Source organism: Vulpes vulpes, chromosome 6, assembly GCF_048418805.1.
Source record: "Vulpes vulpes isolate BD-2025 chromosome 6, VulVul3, whole genome shotgun sequence".
Classification (NCBI taxonomy): Eukaryota; Metazoa; Chordata; class Mammalia; order Carnivora; family Canidae; genus Vulpes; species Vulpes vulpes.
The window spans coordinates 130,532,914-130,553,548 of NC_132785.1; the positions used below are offsets into that span (position 1 = coordinate 130,532,914).

The following is a 20,635-nucleotide window of genomic DNA, read 5'->3' on the forward strand; positions in this document are numbered from 1 at the left end:
GCGCCTGGGACGGCTCCACCGTGGGGACAGCGCCGCCTGCTGCTCCCCCAGCGCCTGGACCAGAGCTCAGTCCTGTTGCTGCCCCGGAGGCTGAATGAAGACCCAGTTTGAGCACCGTCGGTGCTGTGTGTGCCGAGGCCGTCGGAAGCTGCAGCCAGTTCAGTGGGCCGGGAGCCAGCAGGTCCAGGAGGACCCGGTGTGGACCCCTGGGCGGTCAGGTAGGGCCGGGAGGATTAGGGGGAGCAGCGGGCAGCAACACACGGAGTGTGCAGTTACCCCTGAGAATGAAACAGCGCAGAGGTGCCGGGGGGCTCAGTGCTGAGCATCTGCCTTGGGCCCAGGGCGTGACCCCGGAGTCCCGGGATCGAGTCCCACGTCGGGCTCCCTGCATGGAGCCTGCTTCTCCCTCTGCCTGTGTCTCTGCCTCTCTCTCTGGGTCTCTCATGAATAAATACATAAACTCTTAAAAAGAATGAAACAGCGCAGACGTGCGTGGAGGACAGTCCTCTGGGCCCTGCGATCCGCTGTCTTCTGAGCAGAGGCCCTGACAGCTCTTTCCAGGGGTGTTGTGAGCAGACCAGCGGGGAGAAGAGAGAGCTGCGTCTCCCTCGAGGCGGAGGACGGATTTGCTGTCCTGGATCCCGACGACGCCTCTGTCCGGGGCCAGGATGGACAGGTGGGGCCACCAGCGCCCTGGGACGGTTGGTGTTTCCCAGACGCAGGCAGACTTCCACCCTGTGTGCACCGCACCCACCTGGGCCGGAGGCTGGCTCCCGTGTCCCAGGTCTTGGGCGGATGCATCCGTCACTTGCAAGCAGGGTGAAATCTCAGACCCTTGGGGGTTTGACCCTCAGCTCCCTCTTTCCTCCTTCCCCTTCCCCCTGTGGGAACCTGCCCTGGGCCACCGTTGGGGAGCAAACGGGTGAATCCGACCACATGCTGCAGGGCTCTGTGTCTCGTGGGGGTGAGGGGGTGCACGGGAGAAGCCAGGGCCCCTTGGAGAAAAGGCTGAGCCCAGTAAACTCAGCATCCGGTGCCAGAAGGGGACGCCGCATCTAAACAAAACAAGGCGTGTCAGAAGGGACCCCGCAGGGGATCCCTGGGTGGCGCAGCGGTTTGGCGCCTGCCTTTGGGCCAGGGCATGATCCTGGAGTCCCGGGATCGAGTCCCACGTCGGGCTCCCGGTGCATGGAGCCTGCTTCTCCCTCTGCCTGTGTCTCTGCCTCTCTCTCTCTCTCTCTGTGTGTCTCTCGTGACTAAATAAATAAAATCTTAAAAAAAAAAAAAAGTCGGGTAAAAGAAAACGATTCCACATGGTCTCCGCGGGGGCCGACACAGACAGGCCAACGCTCAGGGGTAGTCGGGAGGGTGTGCAGAAGCACGGAACGGGTGGCCTCAGAGGAGGAGAGAGCGGGGTGGCGGGCCGTGGTCGGAAGAGCTTCAGCAGGGCCCGTTGTCTGCAAGGAGGAATCAGGGCAGCTCGTGTGAGCACACGTGGGCGTGACAGTAGGAGAGGAATCGCAGACACAGTGGGGGTGCCGGTGTGGGAGCGCCGAAGGAGGGGGGCGCTGGACAGGGATGGCTGCCCCACCTGCCGAGGGGAGCAGCCCTGGGCACGGGAGCAGACGTGGAGTTCAGGGGAGCATCACTTGCCCTGACGGGCCAAGGAGTGGGATGGCAGGTGCGGGACGCAGAGGCTTTGTGCAGGCTTTCTCCTCCGACGGCTTTGCCCACAGCGTGGCAGAGAGGCTGCCGCAGCTCCGGACCTTACACCTGGCCTCGAAGTCTGTCCAAGGAGAGGGAGAGCCTTTCCTCCAGGACGCAGGAAGCCCCAGCCTTTCTCTGACACAGAAAGCGTGGAGCTGGGCCCCCCGCCCCCTGCGTGATTTGGATGCAGGCTGCCCGGCCAGAAGCAATCAGAGCCCCCCCGGGCCCACCCCCAGGGGCGGAAGGGCAGCTGTCCCAGGCCGGTCAGGAGTGCTCGTGATGGAGGAAGGTGACTTCTGAGCCGCAGGAACAACCGGTGCCCCGCTGACCTCCACACCTGACCACCCCGGGCTGACCCCACCCCCTGCTCGCTCCGCCTCCCTGTTGCCTCAGATGACACAGGGGTGGGGGTGGGGGCCTCCCCCTGCCCCGGGGGCCGAGCTGTGGTGGCCCCGACTGTCGCCTCGGGGCTTTAGGGCTGCAGTCTGATGTGTCTTATTTGTTTTTGAACTCGAGGAGACACACTCGCACACAGACAACTCACTCTCTTAAAAAGCACAAGTCGGTGTTTCCAGCGTACCCACAGGAGGAACCCGGGCCCTCCATCTGCTCCGTCCTGAGCAAATCCTACCCGCGGTGGCCTCCCGTGTCGCCTGTGTCGCTCGGGCTGTTTTCGGGTGGCCGGCGGTGCCGCCTGGGCCGGGCTTCACTCCAGAGCACGGCTCGGTGCTTCCCACGGTGGGAGAGACCACATTTTGTTCGGCCTGTCTCCAGCCTCCGGCCGTGGCCAGGTACCGCTGTGGACCTGTGTGTCCGTGTTCCCGCGTGGACCTGTGCTTTGGGCCCCGGGGGGCCCGAGGAGTGGTGCCACTGGGGCCCCGGTGACCCCCGCTGGGGTCGTTTCCACTACGTTCCCACCAGCGCCCCACAAGGGCTCAGGGCTCGGGCTTTGCTCTCAGCAACACCTGTCACCACCTGACTTTCTGGTTCGGGTGCGCGAGGAGGCCGCCCGTCCTGGAGGAGGCCCGCAGGGGGGCTGCCCACGCCCTGCCGCTGTTGTTCAGGGGGGCACTAGGCACCCCTGGGGAGGGCTCCCCGCAGCTACCGCTCGGCCTCCGCCAGGCTGCCCTACCCCGGAGCTGAGTCTCTGCCCGGTGGCCTCCACCCACTCCCGGATGGGCCAGTGGGCTCCCTGCTGGCCTCTGGGCCCGCTGCCTCCGGAGCCCAGTCCTGAGGCCACCCCTGGCCCAGCGGTGTCTCACCAGCCAGGTGGAGGAGGGGGGCACTGATGTCACTATCAATAATGCCGTGGCTGTCACTTGTCCCCAAGGCTCCAGGCTGCTCACCGGTCCTCTTCTCAGACCCCGCTCTGGCCCCGGGTTTGGGGGGGGCACTGGGCTCCGCCTGCCTGTCTGTGGGCCTCGAGCCTCTGCCTCCCTGAGGGTGGGGATGGGGATGGGGGACCACTGGGGCGGTGCTGCCCCCTGGTGTCTGCACACGGCACCTCCTGGCCGCCACTGGGCCACGTGGGCCTTTGTCGGGAATGAGCTTGGCATCCTGGCAGGACCCGAGAGCGTCTAGTGTACTTGGAGCGCACACTCGGTGTCGGGACAGCTTGAGCCAGGGACGCGATCATCTCAGCGTCCCCACCAGCCTGGCAGGCAGACAGGTGAAGACACGAGGGTGAAGTGACCTCTCCACAGTGAGCTGTCCTCAGGAGCCCTGTGGGTCGTGTTGGGGCACATCCCACGGCCAGCGCCCTCACTCCCCGTGCATCACTCCAGAGGGCGTGCGCACGTGCTGCCCCAAGGCCCTCCCCTGCAACAGCCCTTCCCGGGGGGTTGGGGTCCCAAGGCCTTGGGGTGGGGGACGTGCCACCCCTCCTCCACGGACTGCAGAACACCCAGCCACACCATCCCGAGCCCACCTCTCCTGAGGGGCCACCCAGGGTGCGACTTGTGGACCGCAGCCACCAGCAGCCAGGACACTGCGGTGGGGGTGGGAGGTGCGTTCGTGGGGGCGGGAAGCTGCAGGGTGTCTGTGCAGTGGCCAGTGAGTGGAGACAGCATCACGTCACTGGTCATCAAGGAGAGGAGCACAGCCTGGCCGGGGGGACCGATGCAGGCTGGGCCTTGGGTTCAGCTGGGGTTCGGGCCTGGTACCCTCTGCCTGCTGCCCCCCAGGCTCTCAGACTCAAGGCCACGCTGGCGTCTTAGAGCGGACACCGAGCTGGTTGGGCCGTCAGCACAGAGCTTCTCCTTGTCCCCCGTGGTCACTGTCCCTCCTCACGCATTTTCCAATCTCGTGAGGCCCCAGCCTTCACCGCAGACCCCCTCTGAGATGCCCCAGGGAAAGGAAGCCTCTAGGTCACCCCTTCTTTTTTTTTAAGATTTTATTTATTCATGAGAGACACAGAGAGAGAGAGGCAGAGGGAGAAGCAGGCTCCATGAAGGGAGCCCGACGTGGGACTCGATCCCGGGTCTGCAGGATCACGTCGTGGGCTAAAGGCGACGTTAAACCGCTGCGCCACCCGGGCTGCCCTAGGTCACCCCTTCTGACCCTGGACCCCGGCTCACCCTGGTTCCAGCCACGGAATCCTGCCCCGTATCAGGCCCCGCCCACGGGCCCCTCCAGCAGGACCAGCGGGGAGGCTTGTCCCAGCAGCTCTGCTGCCCCAGCGGCTCTGCGACTGGCTACCGCGGAGGTCTCCATCCAACATCGCCCAGAGCTCAGGCCACCGCACCCGCGAAGCTCGGCGCACCTGTCATCTGAAAACGCTGGTCCTGGGGCAGTGCCGAGGCACCGGGGCCAGGTGGCTTGTGGCGGCTTCTCAGGCTGAAGACCCCTCTCCCCCGTGGGACACTTGTGCACCTGCCAGGGCCTTCAGGCAGCCTGGTCACCCTGGTGCCCGAGGGGCAGTGGGCCACGGCAGAGCACGCTGGGTCTGACCGCTGCGCCCGGTGTCCAGGCGGCCACTGGAGGCCAGGGTGTGGCCGTGAGACAGGAGATGCAGAGAGGCTCCCAGAGGAGGGCACGAGCAGAGGGAGGCAGAGACGGGAGGCGGCCAGGGATGGCCCCCTACGCCCGAAGCTGAGGGACGGACGAGCCCGGACCGGGTCCTCCCCCAGAGCCCCCAGGAGGAGCCAGCGCTGCCCACGCCCTGGATCCTGGACTTCAGCCCCCAGAACCAGAACGAGGAGAGAACAAGCTTCGTTTCAAGCCCTGCCTCCCCGGCCCCGGTCTGTGCTAATGGGTTACAGCAGCTCCCCACAAACTGGCATGGGGGGGGCACCACGGAAGCCTGACGGGCCCCTCCCGCCGCACCCAGCTCTCCCCCCAGTGCTGAGCATTCCCGACGGTTCCCAGAAGCCAAGCCCATCACTTCCGGAGCCCGGGGGCCCACACGCCTCCGGGAGAGCCTGAGAGGAAGACGCCGGCCCGGAGAGGGGCATGACGTCATTTCATCAGAAGGAACTTGGGGCTGGCCTGCGTGTGTGCGCTGTTTCCACTAACTTCTTAGACGTATCTTTTCAATGTCTGTCGCGCCAGGGAAGGGCGATGGGCAGCGAGCTGCCTTACAACCACGGGGACGCAACTTGGCACGACGGCCCGGCGCGGCTCCTGTGAAGAGCAGGTGCCTGGGGCGCCTGGGCCCCTCCGCGGGCGAGCAGCCTGCTGGGCTCCTGTCTCAGGAGCCTGAAGCAGAGGCAGCGGGTCAGCCCCCACACTGACCCTCGAGGTACCTGTCATTGACCCTGTTACAGGCAGGAAACCAAGGCCTCCCAGGCTGGTCGGGGCAGAGCCAGGCCCTGGCCCAGGGCTGTGGGGCTCCCAGGGAACCCACCTCCCAGGCCCCACGGGGACCTGGTTCCAGGCCCCACCCGCACCTCGCCAGGAGGCTGGAGGCCTGGGGTGTCACCTGCTCACTCCTGATGCCCCTATTCGAGCCTCGGGCGGCTTCTCCCCTGACCCTGAAGCCAGGAAGCCTTGATGGGAGGAATTCCAACTATCCTCTGAACCTCTGGGGCGGCCGTGTCACCTTCCTGGGGTGTCCACCAGCCTTTCCCGATCTGGGCACCCTACAGAGGATGCGTCGGCTGCCCCTCTGGAAGCCAGAGCAGCCGGTCGCCCACCTCACGGCTGCCCTGTGGGGCTCACAGCAGCCTGCGGCGTCAGACGTGCTGGGCACAGAGCCAGCCCAGCCAGGGGCCGCCCCCCCATAGGCATTGGCTGTCCTGCTGCGACCTGGCACTGCGCGAAGGTGCCTGCTTTGCATGGGCATTTCGAGGCAGAACACGGTCGTGTTGTACTATCACAGTTATCCAAGCAAGGCTTGCAGAAAAGCACAGAAAATAAAGTCATCACTGTGGACAGTGACCAGGCACCTACCCCGTGTGTGGCGTGTGCCAGCTGCCGGCAGCACCAGGCAGGCACGAGGCCTCTGCCAGCAGCCCTGCTGTTTGCTAATAGCCGAGTGAGCCAGCCAGCACCAGTGCAGAGCAAGAGGCCGTCCTGCCTGCCCGCTGCCGCGGCACCTGTGCCTGGAAGCATCGCCCTTCCCGTGGGCTGTGTGGGACCCAGTGGGACAGCCTAGGAGGGCTGGGACCCCGAGGGGCAGGGGCTTACAGAGAACATGTCTCCAGCATGAGAAATCGGTGGCATGTTTTCATGGCCAGCGTTGTGGACACCGGCTAGCAGGCTCAGTGGATGGGGAAGCCACTGGCCCCTGGGCTCCCACGCCGGCCACCCTGCCCTGCAGGACCGTGGGCTCAGTGGGGCTCTCCACTCAGCCTCTCCAAAGTGCCCTGTGAGCTCCACGTAGCCAGCTCTGACTCTGGCGGGTGGACAGTCCTGGGCCACGTGGAGCCGTTTGTGAGTGACATGGGCAGTGGCAACTCCTCGGAGTCCTTCGAACTTGTGTGAAGCTTGGAGATGTCTGTTTTTGCGGAGCACTTTTTCCATTCCTTGTGGATTCTGGACACTTCCTGCCGCGAATGGTCCGTGGCCAGCACGTAGATGATGGGGTCAGCCACGCTGTTCACCGTGGACAGGCACAGAAACACCGCGGAGAGCGTGCACAGCCTGGCTTCATAGGTCCTCATGGTGCCCGGGTCTCCCTTATAGTAGGAAAAGGCGACGGCTTTAGCGAGGAGCACCAGGTGGTAGGGGGCGAAGCACAGCAGGAAGATGGTCACGACCGCGATGGCCGAGTGCTTCACCTTGGCCTTCTGGGCGGCGCTCAGGCCGGTGCTCAGCTTGATGCTCCTGAAGATCCGCTGGTTGGTGAACGCGATGATGAAGAGGGGGACAGCGAACCCCAGGGCGAAGCGCAAGTAGTAGAACCCGGCGATCCTGGTGTTCATCGACCCCTCGAAGCACGTCCCCCTCTCTTCCATTTCAAACACCGGGTAGTGAACGAGCCCGACAACAACGAAGACGGACACGGAGATGAGGATGGCGGTCCTCTGGTGGCGGCGGCCGCGGCTCTCCAGGGCGTACACCACCGCTAGGAAGCGGTCACAGGAGATGCAGCACAGAAAGAGGATGCTCACGTACAGGTTGCAGAAGAAGATGTAGCCCGTCACCTTGCAGCCCCCGAGGCCCAGCGTCCAGCGGTGGTGGTTCTGGATGTACGTGATCCAGAGGGGCAGGGTGCTGATGTAGAGCATCTCGCAGAGCGACAGGCAGAAGAGGTAGACGGCCAGCACGTTGCCCTGGAGCACCTGGAGCAGCGTGAGCCAGGCGGTCAGGCAGTTGGCCGGCAGGCCCAGCACACACACCGCGCTGTACACCAACACCAGGGCCAGTCTGCTGTCCTCAAAGGACTCGTTGCAGTTTGAGGTGCTCATGCTAGGAGCCAGGGTCACCAGGACGGGGCTGGTGACCACGGTGGCGTTTCCTGTGGGGCAGAGACAAGTGTGAGGACAGGCGTCCCTGGGAGCCACCCGGGAGAGACTTTCTGGCACTAAGAAAGGAGAAGGTTCGGGCTAACTCCAGACTCAACACACCAGGGGCTTACAAATAAACTTCCAAGTGGGTTTCTAACTTTTTTTTTTTTTTTTTTTTTGATAGTCACAGAGAGAGAGAGAGAGGCAGAGACACAGGCAGAGGGAGAAGCAGGCTCCATGCACCGGGAGCCTGACGTGGGATTCGATCCCGGGTCTCCAGGATCGCGCCCTGGGCCAAAGGCAGGCACCAAACCGCTGTGCCACCCAGGGATCCCTCCAAGTGGGTTTCTAAACCTTTTTTCTGTTTGTTTTTGCTTTTAATTTTTATTTATTTATTTGAGAAAGAGAGCGAGCATGAGTGGGCTGGGGGGGTGGTGAGGAGGGGCAAAGGGAGCAGCAGACTCCCCGCTGAGCAGGGAACCGGATGTGGGACTCGATCCGAGAACCCTGAGATCATGACCTGAGCCAAAAGCAGACGCTTCCCCGACTGAGCCCCCCAAGTGGGTTTCTAAACATGACCCTCAGATCTTCGGTCTCCAACCGGACGGCATCGTGGCCGGAGCCTGCAGGCTGGGGCAGTACCCAGTCCGCGCCACTCCCGAGGCGGGTCCTCAAACGGTCGTTTGTGGGCTTGGAAAGCAAGTTCCTTCTTTCATTGCTGAGTGAGTGTCGGCTTCCGCACGTTTCCCACCATCTAGGTGCTCCACCCTGTCCCCTAGGGCCTGGCCTGTCCTAACCTGTCACCTGTTTTGACTCTCAATTACTGAGAAAAAAGATTAACCGCCCCTGTCGTGATGCTCCATTTGTCCACGTCTCCTCATGGCTCTCGCAAAATTTGCTTTCCATACTGCGTCTTACCGGTCAGGTGTCCAGGCTCTGGCTGTGCTTCCTGATGCACCCACCCCCGTATCATCGTGTCGTGATGCTCTCAATCTCCGTGGTAGGCAGAGTTCCCGCCCCCACAGGGATGTGGCACCCTGTAACTCTGGCTACACAGCAAAGGGGACGTAAGGTCGCAGAGGGAGTTAAGTTTGCTAAATAGCGGACAGTAGAGAAAGACGGAGATGATCATGGATTATCACAGGGCCCTTGCTTGCAGAAGAGGGAGGAGGACGGACAGACAGGTGGAGGGACGTGACAACTCAGGCAGCCCCGGGCAGCTTCGACGACGGAGGAAGGGGCCGCGAGCCCCGGGATGCAGGAGAGCCCTGGGATGCTGGCTGGCCCCGGGATGCAAGCTGGCCCCGGGGTGCAGGGGAGCCCCAGGATGCTGGCTGGCCCTGAGATGCAAGCTGGTCCCAGGATACAGGGGAGCCCCGGGATGCTGGCTGGCCCTGAGATGCAAGCTCGTCCCAGGATGCAGGGGAGCCCCGGGATGCTGGCTGGCCCCGGGGTGCAGGGGAGCCCTGGGATGCAAGGGAGCCCCGGGATGCAAGCTGGTCCCAAGATGCAGGGGAGCCCCAGGATGCTGGCTGGCCCTGGGATGCAAGCTGGTCCCAGGATACAGGGGAGCCCCGGGATGCTGGCTGGCCCTGAGATGCAAGCTGGTCCCAGGATGCAGAGGAGTCCCGGGATGCTGGCTGGCCCTGGGGTGCAGGGGAGCCCTGGGATGCAAGGGAGCCCCGGGATGCATGCTGGTCCCAGGATGCAGGGGAGCCCCGGGATACATGCTGGTCCCAGGATGCAGGGGAGCCCTGGGATGCTGGCTGGCCCCGGGATGCAAGCTGGCCCCGGGGTGCAGGGGAGCCCCAGGATGCTGGCTGGCCCTGGGATGCAAGCTGGTCCCAGGATGCAGGGTCAACCCGAGATGCATGCTGGCCCCAGGATGCTGGGAGGCCTGGGATGCAGGCAGGCCCTGGGATGCGGGGGAGCCCTGGGATTCAGGGGGGCCCTGGGATTCAAGCTGGTTCCGGGATGCAGGCTGGCCCCCGGATGCAGGAGAGCCTTGGGATTTGGGCGGGCCCCAGGATGCGGGTGGCTTCCGGAGCCCAGAGCCCAAACCGGCGCAGAAACGGATCCTCCCCCAGAGCCTCCAGAAGTTGCGTAGCCAGCGCCACCCATCGAGCCCACCTCTCGGGGCTCGCCCCAGGACAATGATCCTGTCTGCACTCTGGAGTCTCTAAGCGCGCGGTAATCTGTAGCAGCACCGTAGGGAGGCGCTATAATCTCTATTAGTGCTTTTCGTATAAAGTCTCTTGATTTGTATCCATTTGGTGTATTTTTCCCAGCTGTCCACCTGCGAGGTCCCTGCAACCCAGGGCTTTAGCCGTGACACGTACAAAAACCTTCCACACTCCGGGCTCTCGGTTACCGAGCGGGTCTGTTTACACTGACGGTTTGTTTCCCACACCTCCCGTTCTCCTTTGCCCTGTTTCTCTTCCCCTTTTGTCTTCTCTTAAGGGTTGAACTGTGTCCCCTATGCTCCCCCCCCCCCCCCCCCCCGCCAAAAGCCATGACGAAGCCCTGTCCCCAGCAGCTCAGAGCATGGCTGTGTTTGGGGCTGGTCTTGACAGAGCTGGTCAGGTGGGACGAGGGCCTCCGGTGACGGCCGGGGACGTGCGCACACGGGGCGGCACACAGGGCAGCCGCAGGCCCCGGAGAGCGTCTGGAACAGAGGCTCCCTGCCACGGAGCAAGTAAGCACAACTTCTGGATTTGTTCCGCTCTTAAATTCTGTTCCCCCTCGTTGGTTTTGAAATGATTATTAGGTCCATTTTTTTGGTCTCTTGGAGATGACCCTACAGATTTACTGTAGCAGCTGGAGCTCCTCAGAACCTGCACCCTCCGGACCTGCGAGTGCCCCGACGGCCCCTGGGCCACTCCGGCTCAGTGCGCCACTCGTGGGGGCTCCTCCGTTTGTAGCCTCACATGAGGAGCCCAGTGGCAGCCAGTCTCCCCTCCCTTCCCCTCCAGCCCCGGGAGACCCCGCTCCTCCTGCCTCAGGACCTCCTCCGCCCGCACGTGAGCAGAACAGGACCTGCCAGGACGCCCTGTTCACCCGGCAGGCGGACTCCCAGGGGTCTGCTTTAGCCTTCCCTGTCCTCTGTCCCCTGGAGCCCTGAGGAGCCCCGCGGGTCTGACTCTCATGCCTTTGGACCTTCTGCATCGAGGGCACATGGGTTCCGCCGTCGCACACGGACCCACGTTGGGCCTGTCAGGGTTCTGCTGGTTGCATCAGCCGCCCCAGGCTTCCCCTCCCGCCCGTGGGAGCTCGGGGCCTCCACCCTGACCTCGACCCGCACGGCCGTCCGAGGAGCCGGATGGATGCCCACCTACAGCCTGTGGCCTCTTCGTCCAAGTCGTGCTTTTTAAACACTCATTCACTGGAAAGTCGGCGATCCAGCTTTCCTTTGTGAAGGACCCCCATCTGGGTCCTTCTCTGGTGTGTCTGGATGGCCTGCGGTGCGGTCCCCACCCTGATCGTCCATGTTGCCCACGTGCCCGTGGCACCGCGTGAGGCCATCGGAGAGGCTGGCGGCGCGGAGCCAGGTCTCTAACCCCCGGCGCTAGCTCTCTGCGCCCTGCCGTGCACCGCAGGGCCGGCTCCCTCGTAGCTGGGGCGGCGGTTCTGAGACTCCGTTTGGTGCGACGTGACCTGTGAGCATTGCCCGAGTGGAAGGGGCCATCCTCAGAGAGGGTGTGGGCTTGCTGCCACCAGTCACCAGGGTCCCCCACCTGAGCGGGGGCAGCCAGTGGGCAGGAGTCCTTGGACTTGTTCCAGAGCTGGTTTTCTAGCAGCCCTCACACTTGGGGCTGCTCTTTGGGGTGCACGGGGGACAAGCCCCACACCAAGCCCCATGCCCACCCGTAAGCAAGAGCCCGGGGCTTGCCTGCTGTCCCCATCACGTGGGAAATGGACAGCCATCAATCAGCACAGGGACATAAAACAGACTCTGTGACGTCTTCTCACTGGGATTCACGGTACCATGACACACGGAGGCCAAGGACCAGAGACGTTCCGGGGACCCTGACGCCCCGGGACTGGAGGGACCTCGTCCGTGCACAGCCTGGGGCACCCTCCCAGCCCAGGCCGGTGGTGAAGACGTGCTTTTCCGGAGCTCTGCCAAGGGTGACCCAGGCTTCGAGGGACCTCGTAGCGGGCTGTTGGGCCGCGGCGTGGAGAACAGGGGCCCCAGTACTCACCCTAGTACCCACTCACGCCCACCTGCGAGTTGCCACCCTGTCCAACAGCCAGGAGGCCTGTAGGCAGAACCAGCCCCAGCCCAGGCTCGAGCGAGCTGTTGGAGCCCGAGGCTGGTCCCGGCCCAGCTGTGGCTGCACACCTGCCTTCCCCCAGCCCTGCTCGGGAGTGCAAGGACAGACGGGAGGGCGGGCCCCCAGCTCGAAGGACCAGGGACCTGCCCTGACTCACCTGCTCTGGGGCACACCCGGGAAGGAGGCTGCCACCCCCAGCCTCCCACGCACCCCGTCCCCTGCCCGGCCTGCTCTCCTGCACCCCTCCGTGACCTGCACCCAGAGCCACCCCGGCCCCCCTCCCTCCCCGGCCTCCTCTGGGACCTGTCAGGGAGATGAAGGGCTGCGGCCTCGCGGTGACACGTGCTCCCAGAGGCCGTGCTCCTGGGCTGAGCCTTTCAGTTCCTCAGGAGACGCCGTGACAGCTCCGCACCTGGGCCCCGCGGTTCCTCCCCGGTGCGCTCCCGCTCCCAGGTGGACCCTCCGGGTCAGCGGGGAGCGTGCCCAGCCGCCAGCGGGCCGCCCGGCGCAGGCCGAGCTTCACGGTGCCTTCACCGTCCGGCCGGGCCTGGCCTGGCCCCATCACAGCGCGGAAGGTGGCTTCTGTCCTCTAGCCTGGCGCCCCTGGGGCATGACCCCCGACCTCTCCGCCGGCCAGACCGTAAGGAAAGCCGCGCGTTCCAAATGCTGCGCTCGCCCAGGGCACCAGCCCGGGATCCCGCAGGCCGTGCACCTGCCTTGAGGGGTCTCAGCTGCCCTCCCACCGAGTGGGGGCCGCGGGGGGCGGAGTGCGCCCTGGCTTGTGCCCCTGCTGAAGCTTCATCGGCGTGTCCCCAAGCGACAGGGTCCGCCGTGCCACTCCCTGGTCGCCCCCAGTGCCCTCACTCCAGTAAAGTGCACATAATCTAAAGGTCACCGTCTTCATCATTTTTAAGTGTACAGCTCGGGGCACAAGGACATTCACACTGTCCGCCCGCAGGACTCTCGTCATCTTGCAAAACTGACACCCTGTCCCTCGCTCCCAGCGCCCGCACGGCCTGCTCTGGAGGTCCCGCACACGGGGGGGTCGGGCAAGACTGGCTCCCCCGCCCCAGGCCGTGGCCCCGAGCTCCACCCGTGTGGCAGCAGGTGCCAGAATGGCCTCCCTGGCCAAGGCGGGGTCCCAGTCCCGTGTGTGCCCGTTCGCCTGTCCGTCCTCCGGCGGGTGGACACCTGGCTTCCCTCCACTCTTAGTTGCCCGTGAGTCATGCTGCCCAGATTACGGGCACAGAGCTATCGCTGCAACGCCCTACTTTCACTTCTTTTGGGTAAAAACCCAGAAGTAAAATTGCTGTATCACAGGGAAGTTCTATTTTCAGCTTTCTGAGGAACCGCGGAGCCCCCCGCAGGGGCTGCGCCCCCTCCCGCGCCCACCGGCGGCGCAGAGGCTTCCAGCTTCTCCCGCGTCCTCGCCTGCACCGGGCCTTTGGTTTCCACGAGCGGCCAGCGTCCTGGCTGTGGGGTGGTGCGCGGCTGACCTCTCCGGGACCTCCCCTTCCTAGGCCTGGGGACAGGTGCCGCCGTCCCCGCTCCCGGGCGAGGGGCTGGAGCAGGGCCCAGAGGTGACCAGGCCCAGGAGCCAGGGGCAGCTGGCTGCGGGGCAGTTCTCAGGCAGGAGGGCAATGACGCCCTGTCTTTGCCGGGGCTCCCGACAGGTGGAGGGGGAGAGCTTCCTGGGGGACCAGGTAAGGCCCAGGAGACAGGGTGACAGGCTCCTGCGGGGCCTCTGAGAGGCTCCGGGGCTTGGCCGTGGGCAGGAAACGGGCCGGGAGGCCCTCATGCCCATGCATCCTGCTCCAGGTTCCCTCCTGCCCGCGGAACAGAGCCCCCCCAGCTGCTTCCCGAAGTCTCCACGGGAAGCCGACACCTCCCTCGCTTAGGAGTTAGTTTTCATTTTGATAAATCTGTTGCCTCACGCTACGTTTTGAAGGAAGTATCCCCGCTTGAGACGAGGCGCGTTGTAGAACCATCCTGACAGGCTCCCTCCTCAATGTGTAAAGTCGGAGGAGACGCGAACGGAGGACTCTCTCACCTGGCATATTGGGGGGCTCCAGCTTCACGGTGGCCCCAGCGGCCTTTCTAGCACACGTCATACATCCTATCAATCCTACCGAGAAGCTTGCTCTGAGGGTTTAAGACGACCTGGAGAAAGAGTAGGATGAAATGACTTTGAGGAAATCAGATTAAATCACAAATCATTTGACAGATGCTCAGTGAGCATTGACTTTGTGCCAAGTGTTGTGCTTATCCTGTGGGATACAACAGCAGGTCCTTCATGCGTAAAGAATGTCTACAAATCAATAAAAACAAGAAGTTTCAAAACCAAAGAGCACATAATTCACAAAAGAAATAAAAACAGATCCTAAAACTCCAAAAAAGAAAAAGCTGGGCAGGGATCCCTGGGTGGCGCAGCGGTTTGGCGCCTGCCTTTGGCCCAGGGCGCGATCCTGGAGACCCGGGATCGAGTCCCACATCAGGCTCCCGGTGCATGGAGCCTGCTTCTCCCTCTGCCTGTGTCTCTGCCTCTCTCTCTTTCTCTCTGTATGACTATCATAAATAAAAAATAAAAAATAATAATAATAATAAAAAAAAAAAGAAAAAGCTGGGCAGCCCGGGTGTCTCAGCGGTTTAGTGCCGCCTTCGGCCCAAGGCATGATCCTGGAGACCCGGGATCGAGTCCCACGTCGGGCTCCCTGCATGGAGCCTGCTTCTCCCTCTGTCTGTGTCTCTGCCTCTCTCTCTCTCTCTCTCTGTCTTTCATGAATAAATAAGTAAAATCTTAAAAAAAATAAAAAATAAAAAGCTCAACTCTACTTATAATCCAAGAAATGTGAACAGAAACATCGAAATGGCAGTCCTTTTTTGCCTGTGAGACTGGCAAGAATAAAGAACTTTAATTCTTAGTGTTGCCAAAAGAGTGAGGAAGTGGGTACCCTTTACTGGGCTGACAAGAGCATAAAAAATATAAAAAAAAATATTTTTAAAGATTTTATTTATTTATTCATGAGACACACAGAGAGAGGCAGAGACACAGGCAGAGGGAGAAGCAGGCTCCATGCAGGGATATGGGACCCATCCCAGGACCCCGGGATCATGCCCGGGGCTGAAGGCTGATGCTCAACCACCGAGCCACCCGGGTGCCCCTGACACAAACGTTTCTGAGCACAATGTTGCAACGTGCTTCCCCAAATCCTCAATGTGCTTACCTTTGGATCAGATAAGCATATTTTTTTTTTACAAAAAATCCTTTCTAGGAATTTTTCCTGGTAGAGTAATTACCCAAGATGTGAACTGCATGTGACCTGCAAGCATGTCTCTGCACATCGCCCCATGTGGGAGGGTCCAGGACCCCCAACCCCCAGGACAGCAGCTCGAAGCCTGCAGAGCACAGAGGGTGGGGGGTCCGAAGGCACAGTGGGCCCTGCCTGGTGAGGGACTGTGTCCAGGGTCCTTATGTCTCTACATCCTTCCCTGAAATAGCCTCTGTCCTTGTGAGCCAGAGTGTCTGGAGGGTGGGAGGTGAGTGCTGTACACTGTCCTCCCAGAACCCGGGGGCCCGCTGGCTCCTGCTCCCTGAGGCTGGGCCCAGAGGGGCTCCTGCAGGGGCTCCCCATCCCACCCCAGGCCACCTGCTCAGAGGGAGACGCCCACCGACAGCCAGCAGCTGCACCCTAGGAGTGAGTGCTGTGGCCCAGCTGCCCCCAGATTAGCTGCTCAGCCCCTAGTCACTGTTTTCCCACCAAGCAGAAACAGCAGGAGGCCAGGACGTGTGCCTGAAGCTACAGAAAGCTTCTAGAGTACCTCGGGGACTTCGACTGAGCAGGGACTGAGTACCTGGAAAACGCAGACAAAGGTGAGTCTAGAAAGGGTGTCTCCCATGTGATTAACCTTCTGGGGCTGACATTCCCCAATAGGCCGGCAGGCCTGGGCTTGGAGGGTCACTGGACCTTGCCTGTCCTACCCCCGGGTCTCAGATCAGCCCCCCAACAGCTTGGGCCGCCCCTGGGGCTTGCAGCCTAGCCTAGGAGGACCGCACGGAGGACCTGCCCTTTAGAGAGCTGGACCAAGGTGTCCCGGCTGTCACGAGCAGGGCCTGCAGGACGCAAACCCCCAGAACAGAGACCCAGCAGGCTGGGGGCGAGGGGGCGGCCCCCAAGGGAGGAGTGGCCCGCAGGCCAGGCCACCTGGGAGGCATCCGGATGCTTCTGAGCCCCAGGAGCATGGGTGGGCCCTGGGCCGGATTTCCTCCATCAGATTAATAAACTGCCTGGGGGCGGGGCTCCGGGGAGTGTGCTGCCTCCCCGAGGTACTCTAGAAGCTGGGGTGCCGAGCTCTGACCCCTCTTCCCGAAGCACATGCCAGGGGGGGTGGGGGGTGTCTCTTGAAGCTGCTTCTGCAGATGCTGGAGGAAGTGGTGGCCCCACAGAAAATGTGCTCTGTCTTCCCAAGTGAGCCCGGCAGGCAGGAGGGCCCTTCACAGGCTGCCCCCCGGGGCCTGCGCTCTGAGGACACGGGCTGGCCAGCAGTGAGTGGGGGCCTGGGGGCCTGGGGGGCCTGCCCACGTGGCCTGAGTAGTGCGGGGTGCTGAGGTCCAGGTCTGGGGCCATTCCACTGACCGTCAGGCACCAACAGCCTGGCTGGACGGAAGGCACAGGGAGGGGGTGCGAGCACCGTGAAAGAGCCAGAGGCCCGGCGCCAGGCCAGGCCGGAGCAGCGGGGTGCGGGGGTGGCCGGCAGAGCAGCTCGCGGCCCTCCAGGGCTCCGGGGCGTCTAGTACCACTGTCTCCCCGGCCTCAGAGGGCAGCAGGCCCCAGAGCAGGCCAGAGCCTCACTCCTGCCAAGCTCACTGGGTTCTTGCATCATCGTGGCGCTGGGACATGGAATCCACCGGGCCTGGTTGTGGAGCCGGGGTGCTGACCGCAGCATCCGGCCGGGCAGGGTGGCAGTGGACTGCTCCCTCCCCGCGTCCCCACCCCGCCCTCCCCAGAGCACCCTGGCTCCTCTGGGGGCTGGGTCGGGGCTGGGGTCGGGTGGGCCTGGGCCTCCCACGGGGCTGGACGTTGAGTGGGAAGACAAGAGCCATGGGGGTGGCTCTCCTGGCTCCTGCAGGCCAGCAGCGGGCCACCCTGGGGACCCACAGGGGCGGATCTCAGCCGCGGGGCAGGTGGAGTGAGAGACCCAGGGGCTGGCCCAAAGCTCCTTCCACCTGCCCCTGTCAGCCCTAGACATCCCCAGGGGCCCCGGTCCCCACCGCCTCCTGGCCAGCTGTAGCAGGTCCCCTCCCGCCGGCTCCTTCCCCCCTTGGGGGCTGACAGCTGGCCTCCCCCAGTAAACGCAGGGGCCGTGAGAGGAGCCCCACGTGCGCCGGCACTGCCCCTGCGCTGTGTCCTCATGGATTTGAAATGACCCTCAAGCTTTTCAACATACGTTCTCGAACTTTACTACGTTAACTTCTCAAGCAGACCCCAAACCGCAGCCACAGGATACGCACAGTTTTATCCTGCCCCGGCTCGCTTGACCTCTTGACCCGTGATTTCCCATCCTGACACGATGCTGTCCTGTCCGCATTGGGGTAAGGGCTGGGGAGGGAGTTGCTGCGCTCCCGGCCCCATCGGCAGGTGGTCCATGTGTGCTTCCCACACTTCTATTCTTTCATTTTGATAGTTCTTTTTTTTTTTAAATTTATTCACGAGAGACACAGAGAGAGGCAGAGACCCAGGCAGTGGGAGAAGCAGGCTCCCTGCGGGGATCCCGACATGGGACTGATCCCAGGACCTGGGGTCACATCCTGAGCCTAAGGCAGATGCTCCCCTGCTGACCCACCAGGTGTTCCCGATAGATTTTTTTTAAGGAATCCCTTTTGTTTTCTTAAGTGATCTCCAAGCCCAGCATGGGGCTTGAACTCACGCCTCCAGATCAAGAGCCCCAGGCTCTACCCATTGAGCCGGCCAGGCCCCCAGTAGATTTTCACCTGCAAGGTTTAAGAACTCATTTGCATGTCTTTGATCAGTAATGAGGTTGACACACCCCCAGCCGTCCGCCCCGACTTGTCCTGTCCCCCTCCGCTCCGGTGACTCTGTGTCCCCTCTCTGCCCGGTGGGTCCCCTAAAACACCATCGCATCACCCTCCGGGGCACAGACACGCCTGAAAGAACAGTGCAGCCGCCTCTCCGCACTTGTCGCCCGTGTCGGCACCACCCAGCCCCAGGCCCGCGCCCGCCGCCAGGCTGGCCGTCCCCGCCCCTCCCCCTCCCCCAGCCAGGCAGCCCCAGAGCCGAGGGAGCCAGGCCCTCGGTATCTCACCCACCAACACTCGGGGAGCCAGGCACAAGCCAGCACCCAGGGAGCCCACCTGCCCACGGCCGAGGATGCAGGAACCAGCCCGGCCCCGAGCTCCGACTCTCCGGCGCCCTGGACCACCAGCCACGGGGAGAACTTTACAGAAGAGTCTCAGGGTAGGCAGAGACTCGGGGCGCCGCGGAGCTGCCGTCCCTGCCCCCCACAGCCGTGGGCACCGGCCCCTGGGTCCTCTCTTGGCGAAGGACCCCAGGCTGGGACCCCTGGCCCAGCCCCTACCCTTACCCACGAGTCGCCTCCGCTTTGGGACTCCCACTGTCCCGCCTCCCTGCCCGCGCCCGCACGTGGAGCCACACTCACACTCACACTTACTCCGGGAGGGGGGAAGGGGTGTGCCTCTCAGCTCAGCCCAGCTGAGGCCTTCAGGAAGCAGCGGGGAGGGGGGCCGAGCCGGGTCTTAGACAAAGCAGCCCCGCCTGGGCTTGGCCAAGCAGGGCCCAGTCTGCTGGGGCTGGTGCCTCGGAACTTCTCCCGGGCGGCGGAAAGCCACAGCAAGTCTACTTCTGGGCTGTGACGACACATGACACAGGCTACGCCGTCATGGGCTCCCCAGCTGGGGCAGGCCGGTGGGGCCAGTCCCCCTGAGCCTCCCCAGACCCCGCAGGGCAGCCCTCAAGGAGAACTCCGGCTCGGGCTCTGCTCTCGGGGCCGTCCATGGTCCCCGGGCAGACCCAGCCGAGTCACATGTGCCCTCCCTCTCCGCTTCCTGTCCTGGGGGCGGTGGGGGACGGGGGTGTCCCTCGGAGGAAAGAGGCCAGGCGTGGTGCCCTTGGCTCTGCCTCCGGGTCCCCGGAGCTGATCCCAGGGGGCCCAGTGGACCCCGCTGGTGGGTTTCTCCGCGAGGCCCCACGTGTGCTCCCCCAGCAAGGCGCTGCCCAACCCCGGGCCGAACGGCTGCTTGTCCCTCAGGCTAAAACCCTGTGGGTCCAAGCACCCGCCCCACTTCCTTGGAAAATGACACGGGCTGGAGGCGACTCCCGGCCTCACCCAACCACCCTCTGCCCTGGGTGTGCAGTGAGGGGAAACCGCGTCCGCGCCACCCAGGCCTGCCCGGTCCTGGCTCTCCCAGCCATGGGGCGGGGGCTGGGGGGCTCTGTGCCCAGCCTGCAGCAGGGACAGTGAATGGTGGTGGGTTCAGGGCTGGGAGACCACCCCCCGCGGATGCACCCCCGCGCGCTGCACTCTCCCTAAGTGACCTTCGGGTCACGGCCGCCCCTGGCAGAGCCTTGTGGCCCTGGGCGGTGTCCCACTCAGCTGCACCCTGAGCAGTGATTTCTCACTAGCGTGGGTGGCTGCCGAGGACCTAGAGAGCGCGGCACGGAGTCTCTGCCGGCGAACCCAGGGCTTACTTCAGCCTTCCAGAAACACCCGCCCGGGGGCTGACCGCTGCCCTCCCCGGGCTCAGGCCCAGGGCAGCCCTTCCCAGGGGAGCAGCAGCAGGTGAAGCCAAGACTCCAGGTGGGGCTGGGACCCACCATCCCTGGGCAGCAGCCACCAGAGCCCGGGGGTCCGTGGGAGGCTGAGCCTCAGCGGGGCCAGGTGTCTCTGGGGACAGTGGGCGTCCACACTGGCAGCCCAGGCCCTCTTCCGGGACCTGCTCCCTTCGGAACCCCCCCCCCCCAGGGATCCATGTCTCCCGTTGTTGGGTGCGTGGCTCCAACCCGGACCATGATCAGCTCTGTGCCATGGTAGGTCTGGGAGGACGGCAGCTGACGCCTCCTCCCGAGGCACTGCGCCCGCCTCCCCGCCCAGGGCCTGCACCCCCTCTTCCCGAGCAGTAACTCCCGAGCATGGAAGGTCGGTGTGAGAGGAAGCTTCAGGGGAGGACAGGGCTGCGGGGAACCGGGGAACCGGGAGGGGCTCACCTGTCGGGGGCCTGAGGGTGCACCGTCTTCCAGGCAGGGGGAAGGGGGCCTGTAACCACCTGCCGACGCCCCCGGCGTCACTGACTTCCTGACTTCTGGGCAGGTGCCCACAACCTGGAAGGGCTCTTCGTTTATCCTGTTTACAACATCACACTCATCATCTCTCGAGAAGTGAAACTTCTTCACCATTTGAAATAGGTCCTACAGCTCTGAGTTTGAGGAGGTAGGAGGGGTGGGCGGCGACGGCTCTCTGCCCCCGCCCCCTCCCGCCTCCGCTGGGCAACTGCCCAGGGCAGGCACCGAACAGAGGTGCCCATTCGGCCCCCGATTTCTGAGGCCTTTATAACGAGGAGGGAAGGTGATGAGCCCCCGTGCAACCACCACCTAGAGTCAACAAACGTGAAGATCTGGGGCGCCCGGGAGGCTCAGCGGTTTACAGCCTCCCTTCGGCCCAGGGCATGACCCTGGGTCCCGGGATCGAGTCCCACGTCAGGCTCCCTGCATGGGGCCTGCTTCTCCCTCTGCC

General features: G+C 63.7%; 1 protein-coding gene across 2 annotated transcripts; it reads right to left on the reverse strand.

Annotated features, from left to right (window-relative positions):
- Window positions 1-4,084: 4,084 nt before the first annotated feature.
- Window positions 4,085-20,326, reverse strand: GPR132 (G protein-coupled receptor 132). Of its 2 annotated transcripts, none has more exons than XM_026012722.2 (3): window positions 20,110-20,326; window positions 13,920-14,029; window positions 4,085-7,606 (listed from the first exon to the last, which is right to left on the reverse strand). In XM_026012722.2, the coding sequence occupies exons 2-3, from the start codon at window positions 13,978-13,980 to the stop codon at window positions 6,477-6,479; spliced, it is 1,191 nt and encodes a 396-aa protein (XP_025868507.2). In that variant the 5' UTR covers window positions 13,981-14,029; window positions 20,110-20,326; the 3' UTR covers window positions 4,085-6,476. The 2 variants fall into 2 exon arrangements, with proteins under 2 accessions (XP_025868507.2, XP_072618603.1); XM_072762502.1 differs by lacking the exon at window positions 20,110-20,326 and adding an exon at window positions 18,557-18,926.
- Between the last annotated feature and the right edge of the window lie 309 nt (window positions 20,327-20,635).

What these genes read in the sequence shown, in the direction of transcription:
- GPR132 (XM_026012722.2), bottom strand. Translation starts at nt 13,980, where the DNA reads ATGACGTGTGCTAGAAAGGCCGCTGGGGCCACCGTGAAGCTGGAGCCC. An exon ending in GGAGCCCCCCAATATGCCAG is followed by an intron (nt 7,607 to 13,919) that starts GTGAGAGAGTCC and finishes TCTGCCCCACAG; the next exon opens with GAAACGCCACCGTGGTCACC.